The following is a 22,479-nucleotide window of genomic DNA, read 5'->3' as shown; positions in this document are numbered from 1 at the left end:
CATTTAGCCAAGACACACTTCTCGAGTTTTTTTTGAAAAGGTCCTATAAACAAAATTTTCAATTTTTGCTTATTTGGTGTTTTTGAATACCCCTGACTCAAGGCGGTTCTAAAAACACCCAAAAAGCAAAAATTAAAAATTTTGTTTATAGGACCTTTTCAAAAAAAACTCGAGACTTGTACTAAAGAGAAATCTCTATTTTAGTACATCTGCTGATGTCAACAAAAACAGATCGTCGAATCGAAAACAAAACAACTTCCATTTAAATTTCGCAGCTCGATTCTTTGTCAGTAGTGAAATTTCGTGAAAAATCAAGGCCGAATCGTCTCCAACCAGCCATGGCCGACCAAAAGAAAGCACGAAACATCCTGTCCAACATAAGTCCCCCGTCGGAGCTACCAAGTTTCATCACGGCGTCCACCACGGGACAACCAGCTGTTCCGCAGCAGCCTTCCTCATCGGACCAGGAAGATTCTCCCCGAAAAGGCAACGAAACGGACCCGTTTATTCCGACGACCTTCAGTCCGGCGATTCCCTCCAGCAAGGACACCAGCCTTGCGGCTCCGCCTGGACCGCCGGAACAAGCTGCCGCTGCTGCTGCTTCCGGATCTGAGGCCAAAACCAGCCGTGACTTTGCGAACATGATTCTGAATCCGGAACCGCTGGCGGAAGCGCTGAGCCCAATCACGCAGGGTGGCTCGGCGCTGTTTGGCTGGATGAAGGGGGCGGTCAGCAGCAACGGGATCCTGCAGAAGGTCGCCGAGAAGGCCAAAAGCTCGGTGGACACGATCGTGACTACGTTAGACCCGCAGATGAAGGAGTACATTAGTAAGTGGGGGGAATCGTGTTGTAGGCTGAGTGAAATTATATTTGGACTATTTTTGTTGGCGTAGATTCCGGAGGTGACACCGAGGTCATCGTGGCGTCGGACAAGGACGATAAGGTTCGACCGATTCGGGAGGCGTTTCAAACTGTTTTCGGCAAGGCTACCGTCATGTGAGTAAAATTGATAAGGTTGAGTTAAATTTCAATGTTTCAACAATTTTTTATTTTTTCCCTAAAGCGGCCTCTCGGCGCAAGCGACGGCAATTGCTGCCCAACCCGTTGGATTCGCGGCCGGGCTGAAGGGAGCCGAGCATCGAATCAACAGCATTCGTGCGGAGAACCCACGCGTGGACGATCATCTTCCGGTGGTGGCCGTGGAGAACTTCCTGGTGGAGCTATTCCCGGATCAGTGAGTTTAATTCCCGATTTTATTAGACTTTAATTTCACGACATCCCTTAAATTTCAGATGGTTCGAAGCGAGCGTGATCGTACTGTTCGACTACGCCAAGAGCATTTTGCTCAAAACGGTTACCCAGATGACGCCGGTTCCGCTGCCCGTGGTCGCCTCGATCCGCGCGGACACGCCGGAAAATTACCAGCTAAAGGACACCGGCTTTGCCATCACAATCGGCAGCGTGATGGCAAAAAATCTCAACGTAAGCCACACGGAATGGCACAAGGCGTACACCTCGGTAGGCCGGCCCGAGATGATTCTGGGCGGGGCCAAAACGGTCGCCATGCTGTACCGGCAGGCCGTGGCCGAGTATTTTAGCAGTTTGGAGGCGGGTGCTGCTTCGGCGGTTGGTACCACGGTGCAGCTTCCGCCGAGCGAATAAAATTGGCTTCCGGCCAGCGGAGACAGCAGCAGCGGTTCAACGGGGTGCAGATGTGGACACTACTAGGCAGGGCTGGATGCGCTGGAGGAAGCGGAACGAGTTGTTTGTTTTATTTTTTGTTCTGTCTACGATTAGGTTTGACTGTATGCAATTGTGTACTGAAAAATGCATTATTATCGCACTTATATCTTTATTACTTGTACGTTGAGAATATTGTTAAACTGTAAAGCATGATCAACTTCTATCGGAAAAATATACGAATATCACTAGTTATCTAAAATATTTCGTTGTTTTTTACCTTCAAAAAACTTTATATGGTAGGAGAAATTGAACAATCCTGAAAGAAACATTTTTTTCTTTACTTAATTTTCTATCCAATTTGAGGTTTAAACAAGCACAATTTCCACATTTTAAATATTTAGCCTTTTTGCACTTAATAGAACACTTAACCCTCTAAAGCCCAATTTCTACTAGCTCCTATCTTATTCTACTAGCTCCTATCATTACCTATTGCCTTTTCAGCTTTTTCATATTTTCAGAGTCACTTTTTCAATTTTTTGCTTGTTTTTCATATTTTTGCTTGAGAGTCATACCATTAACATTTAGGTTGTAAAAAATGGGAAGAGGCGTAGTCTGGGCCATAACAAAAATCACTGCATACTTGACTTATTTTAGATTGAATGTTAGCAAAACAGCCATCCCTTAAAAAATGAAATTGTAAAAACAAAGTCACATTAAACAATACAAACTTTCAAGCCTGAATTTCCTAAAAATTTAATAGTGTTTCTTTCCAATACATACCATATAAATCAACAATTGGTTGAAAAATTGATTTTTGTCGAATTTCCAAATATTGCGCAAATCATGTGAAATTCAAAAAGATTAAAATATTCAAAAATTTAAAATGCAAAAATAAAAAAATAACACAAATTCAAAATTGCTGTTAATAAAATTTAAAATATCAAATTTAAATATTCAAATTTCAAATATCATGAATTTTCTGAATTTGCAAAAATAATCAATCCATTTCAAAGAATTCTCAAAATATTGCATTTCTTAATTCATATTTTTTCAAGATCCTGAACTCAAAAATGCTTTAATATCTACATTCTTAAATTTAAAAAAATGGCAGCATTCATTAATTAAAAAAATAATATATTTTTTTAAATTACAATTTAATCTCGAATTTTATTCAAAATTCTCGATTTCTTTAATTTGGATTTCTTTTAAATTCTTAAATGATGCCATTTTTGCCGCTATTTCAAATTACAAAAAAACAGACATTTTAATAGTAATATTTTAGGTTAGAAACCCAATTTTTTATAAAGATAAAAATGTCTTGATTAGATTGGACTTTGGAGTCCGAAGTCCAATCTAATCAAGACATTTTTATCTTTCTGAAGTTCGGACGATATAGTACGAACTGGTTTGAACAAATTAACTACAGTACTTGTTCGGTAACAGGGCCTTGTTTAATCGTGCTGCTTTTTAATTGGGCACTCGATATCTGGGCCGTACACCATTTAACAAGCAAACAAACATCAAAAAACCTAAACTGACCGAAATGACCGAAGGGTTAATGGATAAAATATTCATTCTCAATAAATATATTTTTTTCAAAATTTTATTTAATTTCAAGCCACAATCAAAGAAATATGAAAAGTAAACATTTTAAATACATTTGAGCAACTTTTATTTTTTATATTTCATCAGGAAAATATTTTGCATCGGCGATTCCATCGAAATTTTTCGTTCAGCCCAGTTAGCGAGTAGCATTCTGCCCAGTTACCGAAGAAATACTGTGTTTGATTTTTTAAACTATTAATTTAGAAAAATTATTTTTTTTGAACTATTGAATTTTTATTTTTTTAACTCTTGAATGTTTGAATTTTAGATTTTTAATGATTAAATTTGATTATTGGATTTTTGAATTTTATTTTTTTTTAATATTTTTATGTTTTGAATTTGACATTATCAGATTTTTTAATTTCAATGTTTTTACATACATATTTTTTCTAAAATTTCTTAATTTCTGATTTTTTTTACATATTTCTCAATTTTTGATTTTTTAAAGTAGGAATTTCTCAACTTCTGTTTTTTTTGATAACTTAATCTGGAGCAAAAAACAAAATCCGTCCTTATAATTTCAAAATTCTACGTTATTTGGAATTCAACTCTACAGGGCAATTCAAAATTTTCAAGTTTATTATTCTGTCCACGTGTCCCATAAGCAAAACATTAAACTGAGAAAAACGTAAGTTTGTACCACACATAAGGGTTAAAAATTTAAATTACAGGCCACGGTGTCAACATTTGAATTAAAAAAGTATTTTAAAATGCATCATACACCTGTCCAGTTGTTTTGCAATCATTGATTTCCATAATTTCTAAGTACTATTTCTAAGTATAATTTCTAAGTACTGAGGAAAAAAAGTTTTTGCAGTGCTGGTACATTGTAATTTCATAAAAGTTTAAAATATGTTTAAACAAGAACAAACATGTTAAATATGATTATCAATGCAGAAAAAGGCATTTTAGATTCTCCGTTGATTAGACTTCTATTTCCATTGAAATTTTGATATTAAAAAAAAAATTTTTTTACCCCTGGGGGGGGGGGGGGGAGAGAAAAGCTCATACCTAAAACTAATGGGCACTGTTTGTCTTTGGTTTCGAGGGCAGCCAATCGGCAGTGGGAGTAAATTTTTCACCCGACGAGGAATAACTAAGTGGCGTTATTTGTGGCCATTCTTTAGGAGGATTTATTTTTTGAATAAGGGAAAGGGTCATATATCTGGTGTGTTTCGTTTGATTTTTAAGAAGATTTTGATTTTTTGATAGCAGAACATGCATGATTTAAGCTTTGTATGCCAAGTTGATTTTGTCGAGAGACTGAGAATGTTAAATGTATTTTCTTTAAAACTCCAGCACCATCAATATAAGATCGACAGCTATAGAAAATAATGTCATATGATCCTTTTGTTTAGGATTTTAGAACAATAATGCTTCTATTCAATTCTATTCAATTCTATTCAATTTTATTCAATTCTATTCAATTCTATTCAATTCTATTCAATTCTATTCAATTCTATTCAATTCTATTCAATTCTATTCAATTCTATTCAATTCTATTCAATTCTATTCAATTCTATTCAATTCTATTCAATTCTATTCAATTCTATTCAATTCTATTCAATTCTATTCAATTCTATTCAATTCTATTCAATTCTATTCAATTCTATTCAATTCTATTCAATTCTATTCAATTCTATTCAATTCTATTCAATTCTATTCAATTCTATTCAATTCTATTCAATTTTATTCAATTCTATTCAATTCTATTCAATTCTATTCAATTCTATTCAATTCTATTCAATTCTATTCAATTCTATTCAATTCTACTCAATTCTATTCAATTCTATTCAATTCTATTCAGTTCTATTCAATTCTATTCAATTCTATTCAATTCTATTCAATTCTATTCAGTTCTATTCAATTCTATTCAATTCTATTCAATTCTATTCAATTCTATTCAATTCTATTCAATTTTATTCAATTCTATTCAATTCTATTCAGTTCTATTCAATTCTATTCAATTCTATTCAGTTCTATTCAGTTCTATTCAATTCTATTCAATTCTATTCAATTCTATTCAGTTCTATTCAATTCTATTCAATTCTATTCAATTCTATTCAATTCTATTCAATTCTATTCAATTCTATTCAATTCTATTCAATTCTATTCAATTCTATTCAATTCTATTCAATTCTTTTCAATTCTATTCAATTCTATTCAGTTCTATTCAATTCTATTCAATTCTATTCAATTCTATTCAATTCTATTCAATTCTTTCCAATTTTATTCAATTCTATAGAATTGAATAGTAATGAAAAGAATTGAACAGAAATGAATTGAATGGAATAGAAATGAAAAGAATTAAACAGAATTCAGTAGATTTGAATAGAATTGAAGGAAATTAAAGAGAATTGAATAGAATTGAGTTAAATTAAAATAAATTGAAGTTAAATTAGTTAAATATATTTTACTCTATAAAATTCTTTCGATACTTTGAAGTTTTATTCAATTATACATTTATGCAATTCTATTCTGTTCAATTCTTTTCAAATGATACCAAATGACGCTACACGCTTTGGAAAATTATTAGTGAAAAGTATTTCAAGTTGCCTGCCAAATGACAGCCAAATAATAAATTTTAATTCAACGAGAAGTATTATTTCAAGCGTTTAAGGTAAAGCAAATCAACGACAACTTCAAGGATACTTCGGTCTCGTTCTTCTGCCAAGTCAGAACAAATGTTTACGGACTGATTCGTCCGGCCAGCCAGCCAGTTAAGACCCCGTTAGGCTGTGCTTTATCAGGCTAATGTTCCGGTCATCATTTTGCCATTTCTCGTGCATGTCAAGATTTGTCCGTTGGTGTCCTCTGTTGTCACGTTGTTGTTCGAGTGTGTACAACCGTCCTTACCGACCGGCTTCTGCCTTTCGGGGCGAGAAAGTTTAGTCATTAATTTGCTGTTCTGCTCTGAAGGTTCCGGAAATCTTTGTTTGATGTGGTGGTGGAATCGGTGGTTGAACGTGACAAGCCGTTCTTTCAAACTGAATTGTTCAAAATGATGTGATAAATCGTGAGGAAAGGGTTTTTGTTTTTGACAAAAAGGGAACTCAAAAGAAATCAGAAGAATTAAGGATTTTCATTTAGTCCTTACACATTTATTTGAAGTCATGTCAGTTTAATTTTAATTGGTCTTTCTATCTATGCTGAATGATTCATCCATACATTTTATGGTTTAAACAAGCCATGTCCTCATAAATGCCCCATAGGTGTTTTTCAACATTCTTGGACGGATTTAATCATACTGTGAGTATTACAGGGATTTTCCGTCACATCAGACCCACTTCAGGACAAATTCCGACGAACTTGTAGGTGCGAGTAATTGAATTAAACCCAATTAATAAAGTCGTTCATTGCCTCGCTGTTATTGGCAGCAGTACTGTTTAATGTTTAAGGGGTAGTACTGAAATAACGACTGCACGAAAAGTTTATGAACTGTGATCAAGTGTTCAAGTCAGGAGGAAAATCGATTGAAAAAAAAAAATACATACATGTGAACTAAGGTGGCACTATAAGTACACACGTAGGGGAAATCTACCCTTTCCAATCAAACACCTATCTTCGTCATATGGAGAGTTTGATGCTCGATTAAAGCTCCAAAAATACTATTTGGGCTATAAACTTACCAGCAACAGCACCGCCTCGAGTAAGCACGCAAATGTATGCCACTTACTGGCCAAAAAGATCACATTTAATGCACTTTTGATCATAATTTGTATTTTGCGAGACCACTTCTCATCATTTTGTTGGCACACACAGTGACACACACGAGAATCCCTCAAACGCTTAATGAATATCGCCAAAATTAACTTTTCACTTGCGCTAATGTTTCCTCAGCGCTAAAGATATGAAATTGCTTCCAACTACCGGCAACATGTTCTTTTGATCATTAGTAAGGCACTCACTTGAAGAATAATCCCGAAAAATGTAATAAATTAGCAAGCGCCATCAAAAAAACAAACGCGCCAAGTCGTTTGACGTTTAAATTTTCACTTTGCATTCCAATCGAAGGCTGAAGAAAACCGAGCGAGAGACGAAGGCAAAAAAGAACAAAGGCTGGCCGTCAACACCACCAGCAGCACAGCCAGCGATGCCAGGAAACTTTCCCTATAAATGCCACTTTTCGTGAGTGTTCGTTTGAACTGTCAGCGCAAATGGCAACACTCGACAGAGTGTTGGAAGAAAAAAGAACTAAGCCGATATTAGAAAAATGGGCGTGGCCCAATGCATTCGCCTCGATTAGAATACCCTTGGGAATTTTTTTTTGTTAAATGCTTGGTAAAGAAATAGAATAACTTTTAGTGAAAGTGAAAATAAACAGAAATGTTCACAAAAAGTTGCTCTACTCGTTGGTGTACTTGGTTTTAGTAAAATTCAAGGGAGACTCTAGATTATCCAGCATCATTCAAACACGACCGCTTATTAGGATTAAAATGGGTAGATTTCCCCTAATTTATGGTTCGCCTGTTCCCCACCCCTTTCCTGGACTCATAATTCATAAATAATAATTATCATATTTCCCGCACATTTCACCTGACATTACCATTCGTATGAATGTCCTCACCACATTCTCCAAACAACAAACGCGTTTTTTAGCGGAGCTAAACCAAATTTTCACTTTTTTCAATATTTATTTTGAATTTCATTTTTTTTAGATTACGGCTAGTCATCAAGGGGCCTTCCATAAACCACGTGGACACTTAAGGTGGGGCTCCATACCAACAATTATCCACAAGGCTATTGAGATTTCCAAAAAAGTGTCCCCGTAGTTTATGGATGGTCCCCAAATAGGAGAGCTATTATGCATGGGAGGTAAGTTTTTTCCCGTCAAATAATTCGCTGTAAAAAACTCAAATTTAAACTATCTCATTTCAACACGTTCAAGGTTCGTACTATTTTTTGGATCTTTATTTGCACATTCTCTTGCTTTTTCACTAGCAAAAGTAGTACGTTTTGAACAAAAAAAAAAAAATGCATTTCAAGACTATGTTATCCCGAGCAGCAAAATAATGCCTCCAAATTGCCTGTTCCATAATTGTGGAATGATATTGTGCCTCCCACAATTGTGGAACACCTGAATTTAACAGATATTTTCACCAAAAAACGTTGTCAGACTCTATTCATAAAACATAACTAAGCTTGAATTTAATTGGTTTCAGTGTCAAAAATCATATTATTTGCTCTACAACATTGCCTTGGCGTTCTCGATTGCGAGATTCCTACTCGAAACTAGGTGTCCGAAGGCTTGATTGTTGAGGCAATTGCAAACCTCTTTTTACACCTTAGCTTCTATCCACCTCGGGATTCGAACTGACGACCTTTGGATTGTTAGTCCAACTACCTACCAGCGACTCCACCGAGACACGACCCAGGGAGACGACTCCTACCAGTTAAATTCATTTATTTCGTTTTGTTCATCTTCGAAAAGAGTCAGGTCATTTTCCGACGTGTGACCTGCAAGTGTAGTACACAGCAAAAAATCGCATGCAAAAGCATGCACATCACCTTTGTGAGCAAAAGCATGTACTATTGTGAGAGAAAACGTGTACACAAAAAGCATGTACAGAAGAAAAATAAATCATTTTTGCACACCCCAAAAATAACTTCAATCTGTTGAGAGTCATATCCAGATTACCAAGTCCGCGCCCCAACCGTCTCGGCTATCTCACCACCTTGTAAATGTTGTGTTCAACGCCGATGCATCAGTAGGTTTCCCGTACGTCGTATACTGAATTATCTGTATACGATGTATGGAGAATAAACAAAATTTGTTTATATTTCTTTTGTACATGCTTTTTGTGTACACGTTTTATCATACAATATTACATGCTTTTGCTCACAAAGGTGATGTGCATGCTTTTGCATGCGATTTTACACAGATTTTTTTAACTGTGTAGTGGAGAAATCGATGTTCGTCGAATAATCAAGATGACTTTTTTAGTTTCTTTTATCCAATCCTTCGTGCGCGAGAGAGGAGAGGCATGTTCTCTGCGATTTTTTTTTCTCTTGGTGAGAGTTGAAAGATTTTTTTTTGGTGAAGATTCTTTCATCACTGGTTAGCGATTATATTTGTGTGCTTTTAATGTTCAGTTTTAAGATGTTGTCTCGTAAAGTGAAATTTTCATTTCGCAGGAAGCACAGGTTAAATATTGTTTAACCTATATGACATTTCTGTGAAGAAAAATTAATTAACTTTACAACACAGTGAACTCTCTCGTTGTCGATATTGAAGGGACCGTCGAGAGCGGGAGTTATCAAATTAAAGCACGAAAAATCAAAGCAAGGTTCATGAAGGGATTGAAAAACTTATTGACAGCCGGAGCAATATTGATATCAAGAAGATCGACAGCCTGAGAGTCGACTGTATTTAAAAACATAGGGGGGTTCTTTCTTAACAGAAAATTCAGAAAATGCACACTGTTTCCAGTTGGAATATTTTTCAAGGGTTGAAATTTTCATGATTGATATGACTTTTCATCGTTACACACATACACACAGGAATGAAGCGATATGAAAGCAAAAAGGTAATTTTCCTTTCCAAACAAACAAAAAAAACTGCATAAAAATGCATCAAAAATGCATTCCCCACAGGTGGTGCAATGTTGAGTGACATCAACGTGTGCACACACGGCACTGACTCGTCAATTTATACTTGAAGCTTGTTTGTGGCAGGTTCCATTAAATGTTTTGATTGAGGGATAAATTTGGACGAAAAAGAGTTTGTGGAAATTTCACAATAGTTTAAAAGATTGTTAAAGTGGTTCAAACATGGGAATATTATTTGTTGCAGAGCATATCTTGTTGTTATTTGTATTTTGAAATAGAACGTTGGGTCACATCATCATCACAAGTATCTTTATCAAAAATCATATTCCCAGATAACCAGGACATCTCGTTAGAAAAAGTACCGGTTGGCAAAGGTTCTAATTGCCGGGTCAAATGGGATGTCAATCAGCGGCAGAGCCCACCCCCAACGACAGAATATGGGCAACTGTTGTCTCCGACGAACCTTTGGGCGAAATTGTCAATCATAGAGCCCCCAAAAAGTCTTCCGTTCGCCCGCCCACAAAAGCCAACCCCAGTTGCTGAAAGCGGCCCACGATGATGTCATTTATCTAGTTTTGTGATCCATGACAAAAGCACAATTTGGTGACAGGGATGTGAAATTGGCAATCCATTTTTATCCTGGGTCCAAAGCCGAAACCCAAACCCAACAACTCCGGCGAAAATGGTTCAAATTTTCCAATCTCGATTGCTGGGCCGGGATCTTTTTCCCGTGGCGCAATTTGGACACAAATAGCTTCACAAACACACCAACTCACATGGCCTATCAACCCCCCATCACACTCCTTCCTGGAACAGGGACCAGCCTACGTTTATTCGACCAGAGTATGATTTATTTCCAGTCGACTTTGCCCAATATTGACAGTGTCGGAAAATGATGCCGATAGGTTCGATGAAAGCGAGTTGTTGATTCAAAAAGGCCAGTTTTGAAACAGGCTGGAATGCCGGGAATGTGACTGCAGAAGCGGGGCGGAACAGACATTTTCCGGGCTAGCAGCAGTAGCACAGGACGATGAGGGCGATCTAGAATAAATGATCTAGAAGCTGTGAAACATTGGAAATTGAATTCGCAAAAAATAGGAGTAAAAAAAGGTTTTGAGGAATGTGACGCGATTGCTGTTGGGTTAGTTGAAATTTATGGTTTGTCAAGCTGACTAAAGCGGAACAAATTTGATTGATTTGATCAATTGTTGATTCGTATTTTTTTGTTTGTGTCAAATAAAAGTTTAATATAACGTGCGCTTGCCTTCATGCACCGTTCATGGTTTCAAACGATTTGGCCAATTTGTTTTCAAATAATGTTTTTCTCATCGTTTTAGCTAATTTTTGCTTTGAATTTTGTATTTGTCCAACGATGACACCCTGCTTAAAATAATTTCATCTCACCACTATGAAATATAAGTGAAAATATGTTTTATTCTGAATTTTGTTACGCCATCAAATCAGACGTCTCTTTGACATCAAATTAACAAATCATCACCATCTCAGGCTGCAAATGATTGAAAAACACCAATTAGGACAAAGTTTAAAGCAAAAATTTGATTTTTACGTTTCAGTTCTTAAACTGAATTCGAAGCACGAAACACACATTAAAAGTTTTCACTTACTTACTTTTACTTGAAAGTTTTATGTAACATTTGTTCTGCTGAAAATGCCAATAAGATTGAAGATTTTTTTAAATTATGTTTCAAAAATACCTAATATTTATTATTAACAAACTCATTTAACCGTCTACTAGTGGAAAATTGTCCTAAGAATCAAAAAATGCATTCCGTTTTCCGATTTAAACTCATCTTCATTGAGATTCATGACACTTTGAGAATACTAAAATAATACTATTCATATATTTTGTTGCCTTCCTCATTGAGGTAAGGCTATAATCCAGCTCTAAAAATGAACTTTTTATTAAAACCTCGAAGCAAGGGTCCTGATTTTCAGTTCAAAGATCAGAAATCACTCACTCATCGCCGAACCAATCTTTGCCGACCGGGGCGCGCAACCATTCGCGAGCGAACCCAACAGGCTGGCGGCCAGTGGCTTGCTCAATCGTTTCACTCAGCGAAACAAATACTTCGTGAATTTCTTTCCCTACTCCGTCCGTCAACTTGAGTCACAAACAAATATGCTCAGAGAAGAGAGAGTCAAAAAAAAAAAAAAAAACAAGCGTGGTGCTCATTTGGCTTGCACTACCACAGTTTGCCGTCAATTAGAATTTGGTATGATGGAAATTGCTGTCAAATGTGTCTTTGATGTTGTGTAAACAACAAAACTGCAAAATATTATTTATATCATTGTTTTAAAGCAATTTCCTAATTGATCAAAGCAAAGCCGATCGCAAACTATTCTCAGTCAACTTTTAGCGACTTAACGAAATCGGTCTCTCTGAATCAGTCTGCGATCAGCAGAGAAGCGAGTCAGACGTGCGTCCCTCACAAACCAAAAAAGTGCTAAAAAGTGCAAAAAATGCCTCACGGCAAGAAAAAGAGGCGGTCCTCACCAGCAGGATCGGCAGATTTGAAGAAGCTAAAGAATGCCGAAGCGATATTTGCAAAGCCAGGCAGTTTGAGCAAGGACGCTCAAAATTGTCTGGAAACCAGTTCTCTACCCTCCCTGTGGACGTGAGCGAGAAGGAAGAAGTAGAACGACGGGAAAAGTTGCCACCCATTTTTGTGAAAACATCGTCATCGGATTCGGTGCGAAAGTGGCTGACCGGGTTTATCAAATCTGGTGCTTTACGAGCTTCCATTCGCTTGTGTGCTGATGGACTCAAAATTCTGCTACCTACCAGAAAGGATTACAACTACGTTCGTGATTTCTTGAACAACACAAAGATTGAATACTACAGCCATGACGATCCAGGTAAACGCCCCATGAAACAGGTCCTCCGAGGCCTGTATGATATGGATGTGAATGTGCTGAAAGAAGAGCTCAAAACTCTTAAGTTGAACGTGATCGAAGTCTTCAAGATGACGAGGCACAACAAGGACATCAAGTATCGTGATCAACTGTACCTGGTTCATCTCGAGAAAGGATCGACAACGCCGTCTGAGCTGAAAGCAGTTCGGGCAATTTTCAACATCATCGTGACTTGGGAACGTTATCGTCCAGTGCACCGTGACGTGACACAGTGTTCGAACTGTTTGCAGTTTGGACATGGTGGAAGGAACTGTTTCGTCAAGAGTCGTTGTGTAACCTGCGGAGGTGAGCACAAAACTCAAGCTTGCGAAACAATCAACGAGAACATTGAAGCCAAATGCTTCAATTGCGGCGGCGACCATTCGACCAAGAATTGAAGCTGCCCAAAACGAGCTGAGTTTGTGAAAATTCGGCAGCAAGCGACGACGAGGCACCAACCAAATCGTCGCAAATCACCACCAACTTTCACGGACGTGGATTTTCCTGCTTTGGCGTCACCTGGAGCGGGATCTGTTCGAGTGGTTTCAAATCTGCAGCCATTGCCGTTGAATCAGCGGCAAAAAGTTGCAGAGAATTCAACACCTCCAGGCTTCAGTCAGCAACCGAGGGAAAACCAACCATCATCAACGGTTGAAGGCAGCAGTGACCTGTTTTCACCACAAGAACTTCTGAACATTTTCATCGAGATGACAACAACACTGCGTGGTTGCAAAACTCGTGCGGAACAAGTAAGAACGCTTGGAGGATTTATCTTAAAATACAGTTCGTAGTTTACTCGTTCTAATGATTTTGAATATTTCAATGAATTTACTTTTTTAGTTTTAAGTTAGGATTAGTTGTTAAAGTGATTTTTTTTCTTTTTTACCCAAATGTATTCGATTCAATGCAAAAATGTAAAACAATTTGAAGCAAATAAATGAATGAGAACAGTTAATAAGAAAACGAAAAATATAACAAAGATGAAGAGCATGTAGCCATACCACTTAGAATGTAAATGAAATGTAATTATTATAAGAAAGTTCAATAAAGACATATTTAATTTCAAAAATTTCTCTCTGAACCATTCGCTGTACTACCCGATTGGAATGAGAGGGAGAGCAAAAAGAGAGTGTTCGGTAGCGATTGGTTTGGAAGTGACAAACGGTAGGAATACATTAGACCAGTTTTTCGTCGCTCTAGATTTGTGCTCGCGAGTGACTGAGTCTTTTTTGAGCAATCAGGACCCTTGCCTCGAAGACCCACCTTCAAGAATACATATCGACTCAGAGTCGAAAACTGAACAAATGCCTGTGTGTGTGTCTGTATATGTGCCAAAATTGTCACTCGTTTTTCTCAGCACTGGTTTGACCGATTTTGGTCAAACAGGTTGCATTCGACTTGTTTTTGGACATGGACGAACGGACATGACACGGGGTTTCAAAAAGTGAAGCAGGTTTTCTTTTGTCAAAATCTTCGCACCACGTGGTTTACAACGTAAACAAAGCCAGCTGATGATACTAACTCATGGGCATTTTTTGAAATGGTCGTATGAATTTATATTAAAAATACCATTTCTATCATTTTGTCGGCAATATTAGTATCCATGATAAATTACATAGAATCATAAAGACAAACTTAATGCCAAAAAACTGTTTCTAGCACCATACTAATGCTAAATGTTTTACTTAATAATTGCATAATACATTTTGAGAAATCATGCTTAATCGCGCGATGCTACTTCGACAACTTGAATGTAGATGGCGCAAGTGATAGTTTGCTTCAGAAATTTGAAGAAAATTTGTTCCTGGTGTCATGTCCGTTCGTCCGTGTTTTGGAGTCCCATACGTTGATTTTGAATTTCATGATTTTTCGATAAGTAGTTCAAAAGTTATGTATTAAAAATGTGTTTTATATATATCCGGATCTCTTTTTAATATATGTAAACGCTGTCCGGATTCATCGTCTAACCTATCGTTGGTTAGGTAATCGAAAAACCTTTTGAATAAGTCCAAAACTTTGAAGATCTGGCAACCCTGTCTCAAGTTATGACCACTGAAGTGATATTTGATACTTTTCTATTCGGGTCTAAAAAAATAGATGAAATTTTTATCCAAACCCGTCATATTACCATTTGTTTGTAACGAGTGAGGAAGGTATCAACCAAATAGGTGGATTAATTAAGTTTTTAAATTATAGTTTTATACTTTTAATTTTTTTTATGAAAACTTCTTCTTGAAGTATTTTGGACACGGTCAGTATGCTTCCATAACATTCCGTATGTATTTAATTTGTACTCTTCATTTTGCGAAAAAAGTCTCAAATCTATCAAACCCCGTTTTACGGTACCTAGATCTCAATATTCGCAAATATCTAATAATTACTGTTTCTCTTGTAATGAACAAAAGCAACTCGAGCTTTCTTCGTACTAGTATACGCTGAAGCTTTTAGATTAAGTTGCAAATTTCTATATACCTCGAACGCAATCCACAGCGCCCCGTTTAATGGAATTTGCTGTGATCTTTAGAGTAAATTCCTGGCATATAATTATGCAAAGCATCAACACACAAACACCGACACAATCTTCGCTCCCTGGGTGGTTTCTGGTTGATAAACACGACACGGTGCATCGATGCTTCTGCTGCTGCTGCAGCAAGGGGGTTGACACATCGAATATTTTCATTCGAATCATTCTGTTCATTCCAGAATTATTCTGGAATGATGCTGGCATAAACATAATAATTCCGTTTCTACCTAATTTTGTTTTTGCGTGTTAGCAGTTTGAAACTGTCATTCTCTTGTTGGAAAAGTAAACATCTTTCCAAAATCAAATATTGAAAATTCCGTGTCCTTGTTCGTGGCGTTTGTGACAAGCAAAAGTCCCTGCGGAGGCGTTTTCCAACACGTACCAGATACCCTGGAGTGGACCTCGCGCTGGCCTACGAGATATTCGGTGACTGGATGGCGGAACAATTTTCGGTGGCCGTCAACCGATGGGGGTGACTGTTTGTGTGGTCACCGGCAGGACGGATCAGCTACTGGTGGTACAACGGTTGCAGACGCGGCCACACATTGTGGTGGCGATGCCGTGCCGGTTGGCGGCCCATTTGACCGTGTGCAACACACATTTGTTCCGTGCATTACAGTTTCTAATAGTGAACGAGGCGGACTGGATGCTGAGCGGAAGTCTCGACAACGATTTGAAGGCGATTGGGCGGTTTCTGTCGGAGACGCTGGATCAGAGGTACATTTGTGTGTGGCCTACGATCGGAACATGGTGCTGATTGAGACGCTGAGGAAGTTTAAAAGGAACACGAGGATGCGAATGTGCCAGGTTTTGTCGTTGACGTTGAACAAGATCGGGTTCGATAAAGTTTGTTTGCTTGGATCTCTGCAACAGGAAATCGAAGCACGTGATAATCTTGATTGCCACGGATGTGACAACTGGTGGCTTGGACAACCCGAACGTTCAACTTTTGCTAAATCACTGATTGCCCAAGGTTCCAAACGAGTACATTCGCCGGGTCGGTCGCACAGCTCGAGTTCGCCGGAATGGCCTTGTGATTCCAATCTTCCGATTCTCGCGCGATCTGGAATTTCTGGGGGGAAATTGAGCTCTAATCAACACGAAGCTAACGGAACATCTGGTGTCAAGCATATCTTCATGCAGGTCAGCGTGGCGCATGCACTCCCGGTTATCTGGTACGCGGCAGAAAACGCCTCCGCAGGGACTTCTGCTTGCAACTAACGACGACGGAACGAACCCTCGATGCATAAAAACAGTTCCACAAAGGGCGAATATTTTAGTCAGTGGACGACGGATCGCGTTCGCGAGGAAGGCGTCAAGTTTTGGCCCAAGAAAAAAATGCGTGACTTTAAAATGTGTAGGTCACGTCCCATTACGATCAGCTATCTACCCAACAGAACGCCGGTTCTGCTTAAACTGGTAGAGGATGTCGGTTGAGATTAGCTCGCGTAATGATAATATCTGAAGTTCAGTACGAAGGCGTCACGATCCCGAGCCATCGAACGCAGCTACAACGCCGACCCAATTTCCACCTGCGAGTTTTCCTAACATGTTGTACACGTCGTGTTAAAACGAACTCATCTCGCTCAACATCTTTGCCAAATCAGTTTACAGGTTCTCGGAGTCCAGTTCGGCCAACTGGCTAACTCGACGATCAACCAGCGAGTGTTCTCTGGGATTGACGCAGTTTGGTAGCCTTTCTGTTGAACTTCCTGTCCAGCAAACTCATTGTGAGGAACTCTACCGTGGCGTCAACTTCGGCTTCGGTGTTGAGATTGGCGACTTCGGGGTTCAGCAAGTCCAGCTTCAAATTTATCTCCATCTGAAAACGCGGCCAGTCAGCTCGAGCGTACCAGCAAAACATGGGAGATGACTACTTAATCAGAGCTTACAGACTGAGTTCGAACAACACATGCTTATGGTCTGCAGAAAGCTCGTTCAGAGCGACCGGATTTGTCATGGCCAGCAAGTTTTGGAGAGCGCTAAGTCTAACGTTGAGGGTCGACCACGCCCCGCTAGGTGAAAAGGCCCGCGTAACGTATAATTCTTCATTTTACTTCCAGCTGCTTCTTCGAGTAAAGGTACTCGGAGAAATGTTCTCGGGCAGCCCCATCTCCCCATACAGCAGAAACGACTTCTCACGTGACAGCTTCTGCCAATTTGTAGGCCAACAAACACCCTACGAAGTAACTGAAGACACGATCGGTCCAGGTTCACCGCGTTGATCTTCTATATCACTTGCCTGGTACCCACGTGAAGTCTTTGCGACGGATCACATGCGAAGATTTGGCGGGGCACAGCTGCATGTTTCCGGTCATATTCAGCGTTATGTTTCCCGTTCGCAGGAGTGGACATCAGCGGCATGAACGGAGCTCACAGCAGATTGCGACTTTCTGGCGAGTTCGCATTCAACCGGTGCGCTTGAAAATAAAGTTGCATCGATTCTAAACCTCCGAAAAGCGCGCACAAGGTCTTCGATGTACGCCTCGATTCTGGACCAGAACATGTAACAGCGCGCAAGAGACTTCATGTGTACAATCCCGAGAGGCGCGTTGTGCAGCTGCTTGAGAATGAGCTTGCGCTTGGACTTCCGGAACCACGACGTGTTCATCCAGAAGAAGACGGCATCGCTAAGACCAGAACGGCCGATTCGAGTTTACCACTTGCAACGGCCACTACTCCGACGTAGCCTTTCGGATCACGGCGTGCGTGACCAGAATTTGTGAATAAAAACTTCGAGTTCATCATCCGACGAGATTGCGAGGAAATCGTTGGTGAGCCGAATGGTAACCCCACCCTGCAGTCGGTTTGCCGAGTGGACTGGGATGCCCTTGTGCAAGCCGATAGATTGCGGACGATGTCCACTAACCGATGCGGCGGTTACGTCACCTAGTTGGTTAAAATCAAACTAACTCAATTTAATTATACTTTATTTCACAATATCACCAAATTGCATTACACTGTCCGCCATGTTGTGGCCCTTGACCCCGTACCATCTGACGTCGACGTCCAGATGGTACGGGTCGAGGTGTCAATTTTCGCATTCTTTCGGTGGTCATCGTCGGTTGCCCCTGACTGGCCACTCCGAGTGCGCGCAGTATGGATAGAAATCGGTCGATAATGTTGAACAGCACGACGAGAACGGTGTGGCCCAACGCGTTGCAGGATCAATCTCCATCGGAACGACCAGCACGTTGACCTCGCCATTGCGTAACTGGTCCACGAAGTTACGGTATGGGATGTTCAGTACCGGGATGTTCGTCGAGCTGAAGATGCTTCGCGGATCGTTCAATCGCCAGACTCACGAAGCGGCAGGATAATGGCCTTCATGAAGGCGGCCAGTTTGAATAAGGCTCACTTGAGCGCCCGGTACAGATAGAAGTTGAGCAAGTGGGTACTTGGCCAGGTCGTAAAAAACGCGCGGCAAATTTAAGATCCGTTGGGCAATGTACTGGGTGAGGCCGGAAAATATCCAATTCGCTTGGAACATGGCAGGGGAACTTTAGTTGTGTGATTCCGTAATGAAAAGATTTGTAACACGCATACTAAAGCACTTCAGCACGTCCCAGGCGTTATACATGTTGAACCTATTAGTCGAAATCTTCTGTGACTGCATCTGAATTTACGTTTGCTTCTTGGTGATTTTGTTCATGACGATCTCGGCCGGCAAGGCAAGCACGTTTTGACGCCGTTCCTAAAAGTTTAAAAAAATACGTTAATTATTCCATTACTTCAACTCATAATATCTCACAAAAATATCGTACTTGTTTTGAAAAATCTCCCGCTCATCCTCCTCGTTAATCTTCAAATCATCAAAAAAAAGTCCTGCCCGTCGGCATCAGCCTCCTCGCGAACTCCTCATCCGACTCGTCCAAGGAATCTCCGCCACCTCAGTCCCTTCCCTTGCTGTCTGCGGCCCAAACAAGTCCCCCAACAGGTTCAGTTCCGTCTGCCGCTTCCGAGCCTGATCTTGGATGCGCTGAATCAACCTCCACCGGAATAACTAGCACGTTGGCCTCGCCGGTACGTAGCTGGTCCACTTAGATGCTGTCTAGGGAAATCAGAAATTGAAAGTCAGTTTTAAAAATCCACTAAACAACCACTTAGCAAATCCAATAATACCAACCTCGTCTAGTGGCCAACAGCAGCTCGGTCAGATTCCAGTGAAGGCCAATCTGGCCGTTGCTCTGGACGTCGCACGGCACCGGAACAGTACAGAACAACCGCCGGTTCTGTTGTCCTACCGGGTCCTACTCAATGCTGCAGAGAACCGTAACATGTTTTGGTTTAGAAAGATAAATATTATGACAGTTACACTCTTACCCGCACTTGATCATTTTTGCTAGAATCATCATCGTCATTCCGTTCATTCCAGAATTAACCCAGAATTATTCCAGAATGATCGAGTGTCAACCCCCTTGTGCTGCAGACATAGTGGAGTGAAATGTTGTGTTACGCGTTGATGAGATTTATGCTTTGCAAATAGAGAGCGGTGCTGAAAGCCGGTTCGGTTAAACCTGCGGCAAATAATTATAATCAATGTTCTTGAGCTGGTTTCTGGAAATAGCACGTGCGGCGTGGTGCTTTTGAGGTTGCGGATTTCCTCGCATGTTCAAGTTAATAGCAAATTACTTCTTCGGTATCCTGATTACGTCGAGTAACGGAAAATGGGAGAGTTTTTTTAAAAAAAATTTAGTGTTTTTTCGATGAAAAATACGTTTTTTCGGAATTCTGAGTACGCCATCAAATCGGGCGTCTAATTTCCCTTGACTCCACATTTCTATCTCATCACCTTTTTAGGCTGCAAATTATTGAAAAACATGTCTTTTTTTCGTATTTTCAAAAATGGAAGGGGTCGTACCGCCCCTCCGTCACGAGAAATAAAAAAAAAACGGACTTCGGATTAGTGATCAAGGACAAAAGTTACCCCCTTAGGACAAAGTTTCACGCAAATCGAAGATCAAATCGGGGCAACTGCTGTGTGAGTTGGCGGAGAATTACCCATTTGCTTAAATATTCAATTCTGTCGATAAGACCGTTTTCAGTGAGGCCAAATCAATGATACCTAGACGAAAGTGAAGCGTTTAGTGACATCAACTTAAAAAATGTCGAGTTGTGTACTTGATCATTAGGAGAAGGTGGGGCAAGACGATCATATGGGGCAAGAGGAACAATCGCTCGTACGGCCGTAATTTTTACAATTTGGATATTTCCAGTACGAGGAATTGTTGCTAGCAATACATTTACAGTATTTGTTCGGTAAGTGGGCTGAGACTGTAGCCCAGCCACCGAATGCTGTTCGCTAACTGGGCTGAACGAAAAATAACGAGGGAGCTACTGATGCATAATATTTTTTCGATGAAATATAAAAATAAAAGGTTCTCAAATTTATTTACAATGATTACTTTTAATTTTTCTTTAATTGTGACTTGAAATTACATAAAATTTTGCAAAAGTTTTTTTTATTTGTTGAACATGATATTTGCATCCATTAACCCCTCGGTTAATTGTTGGAAAATTATTTGTCAAGCATTGTTCCTGTTGCCCCAACGGGTTGTTCGTCTTGCCCCACCAATCTGTAGAAAGTGCTGAAAAACTATAATTTCAAAATTGTTCACAAGCCACAACAATCGTCCAAGGGGTCATTCTTATGCAAAATTAGCTGAACATTCCGAAAAAAATACTTTCAAAAGCACACGATTGAGTTTTTGGGGTTAAAAATTCGAAAAACTGGTCAAAAATGGTCAAAATCATCACTTTTTCAAAAAACTTTTTTGTAAAATTCTGATAACTCGTGAATAATACATGCAAACCCCTTATGTCTATAAATCAAAATTTTTGTTTTTGTCTGATCTACAACTTTGTAGAACATTGTTACACTCTAAAATGTAACCCTGCAAAGTTAGAAAAAGCACGTAATTTTAAAATGAAAATTTTTTTTCTAAATGAAAAATGACCCTTCTGGGTTATTTCAGATTCGAAAAGTACATTAAATTTCCCATAAAATGACATGTTTCACGATTTTTGACAGGTAAGTAACGGGAAATGGCAGCGATTTTAAAACTATTTTTTAACTTTTTTTAGATGAAAAATACGTTTTTTTCGGAATTTTGAGTACGCCATCAAATCGGGCGTCTAATTTTACACAAAAGTCCCTTTGACACCAAATTTCTATCTCTTCACGGTTGCGAGCTACAAATCACTGAAAAACGTGTCTTAGGCTGGTACAAATATTTTAAAAAGTTTTTGTCACCCCCCCCCCCCCCCTTCAAAATTGGCCCGAAAAATCAGGGGGCAAAAAAAATATTTTTACAATAAACTTCAAAATTTCAATGAAAATTCAAGTTCAACCAGCTGAAATCAAATTAAAATACATTCTCCTACGTTTAAAATCATTTTTAGCATGTTTGGGTTTATTAAAAAATCTTAAGATTTTTTGAAAATTTTCGATGCAAAATCTTTTTTTTTCGATACAATTTTTGTTTTTGTCAGATCTTAGATTTTTTGAAAACTAATGATTGCAAAACAACTGAACTAGTGTAAAATGCATTTTAAAACACTTTTTTCATTTAAATGTGAAGACTATGGCTTGTTATTTAAATTTTTATATTTTTTTTTATTTTTTTGCCCCCCCCTTGACCTCGGCCAGGGCCGAGGGACAAAAACTTTTTTAAATATTTGCATCGGCCTTAGTAAAAAACCAGAAAATGAAAGGGGTCGTACCGCCCCACCGTCACGAAATATCGAAAAATGGACCTCGGATTCGTGATCAAGGACCAAAATTACCCCAAAGTTTCACGAAAATCGAAGAGGGGTCGGGGCAACTTTTTCCAATTTCGTGTGAGTTGGTGGAGAATTACCCACATATTTTTTTCGCTTTTTATGGGTTTTAACGAGCAATCTTGTTAACAAATCAATGTATTCTAAACACGGTATTTCCTAAGCAAACTTTCGAAACATCAGATGAATCGACGTATTTTTAAAATTTTCCACAGCCTCAAAATATTTTTTAATGGTATTTTACCTTTAGTAAATTTATTTGCATGTTTCCTTCATATTTGATACCAACTTGTAACAGCTGTATGAAATGTTAATATATTGGTTTCACACACACCCACTCCTGTACGCCACCCAGACACGGTGTCACGGAGTGCACGGACGGGGGTTAGGAGGGGCAAAGGTTGTGAGCACATTTTCCATGTATC

The 22,479-nt window shown here is 39.0% G+C and overlaps 2 protein-coding genes and 1 long non-coding RNA gene across 4 annotated transcripts; 2 read left to right on the top strand and 1 right to left on the bottom strand.

The window, feature by feature from the left end:
* The first annotated feature begins 261 nt into the window (after positions 1-261).
* LOC120418608 (protein PRRC1-like) lies at positions 262-1,935 on the top strand. The gene is made up of 4 exons (XM_039581049.2): positions 262-828; positions 894-996; positions 1,064-1,234; positions 1,293-1,935. Exons 1-4 carry the CDS (start codon positions 339-341, stop codon positions 1,660-1,662), a joined length of 1,134 nt encoding a protein of 377 aa, XP_039436983.1. The 5' UTR covers positions 262-338; the 3' UTR covers positions 1,663-1,935.
* A 13,481-nt stretch (positions 1,936-15,416) lies between these two features.
* Positions 15,417-16,819, top strand: LOC120418625 (probable ATP-dependent RNA helicase Dbp45A). The gene has a single exon (XM_039581069.2). It carries the CDS (start codon positions 15,741-15,743, stop codon positions 16,029-16,031), a length of 291 nt encoding a protein of 96 aa, XP_039437003.1. The 5' UTR covers positions 15,417-15,740; the 3' UTR covers positions 16,032-16,819.
* A 2,096-nt stretch (positions 16,820-18,915) lies between these two features.
* LOC120418618 (uncharacterized) lies at positions 18,916-19,689 on the bottom strand. Of its 2 annotated transcripts, XR_008212052.1 has the most exons (3): positions 19,401-19,689; positions 19,039-19,325; positions 18,916-18,968 (listed from the first exon to the last, which is right to left on the bottom strand). It is a non-coding gene; the product is annotated as an uncharacterized LOC120418618 (long non-coding RNA). The 2 variants fall into 2 exon arrangements; XR_008212051.1 differs by having other exon boundaries at positions 18,916-19,325.
* Between the last annotated feature and the right edge of the window lie 2,790 nt (positions 19,690-22,479).

The sequence above is a fragment of the Culex pipiens genome, chromosome 2, assembly GCF_016801865.2.
Source record: "Culex pipiens pallens isolate TS chromosome 2, TS_CPP_V2, whole genome shotgun sequence".
Taxonomy (NCBI): Eukaryota; Metazoa; Arthropoda; class Insecta; order Diptera; family Culicidae; genus Culex; species Culex pipiens.
Note: the sequence above shows the minus strand (reverse complement) of the source record. Positions and strands in the feature narration are given on the sequence as shown.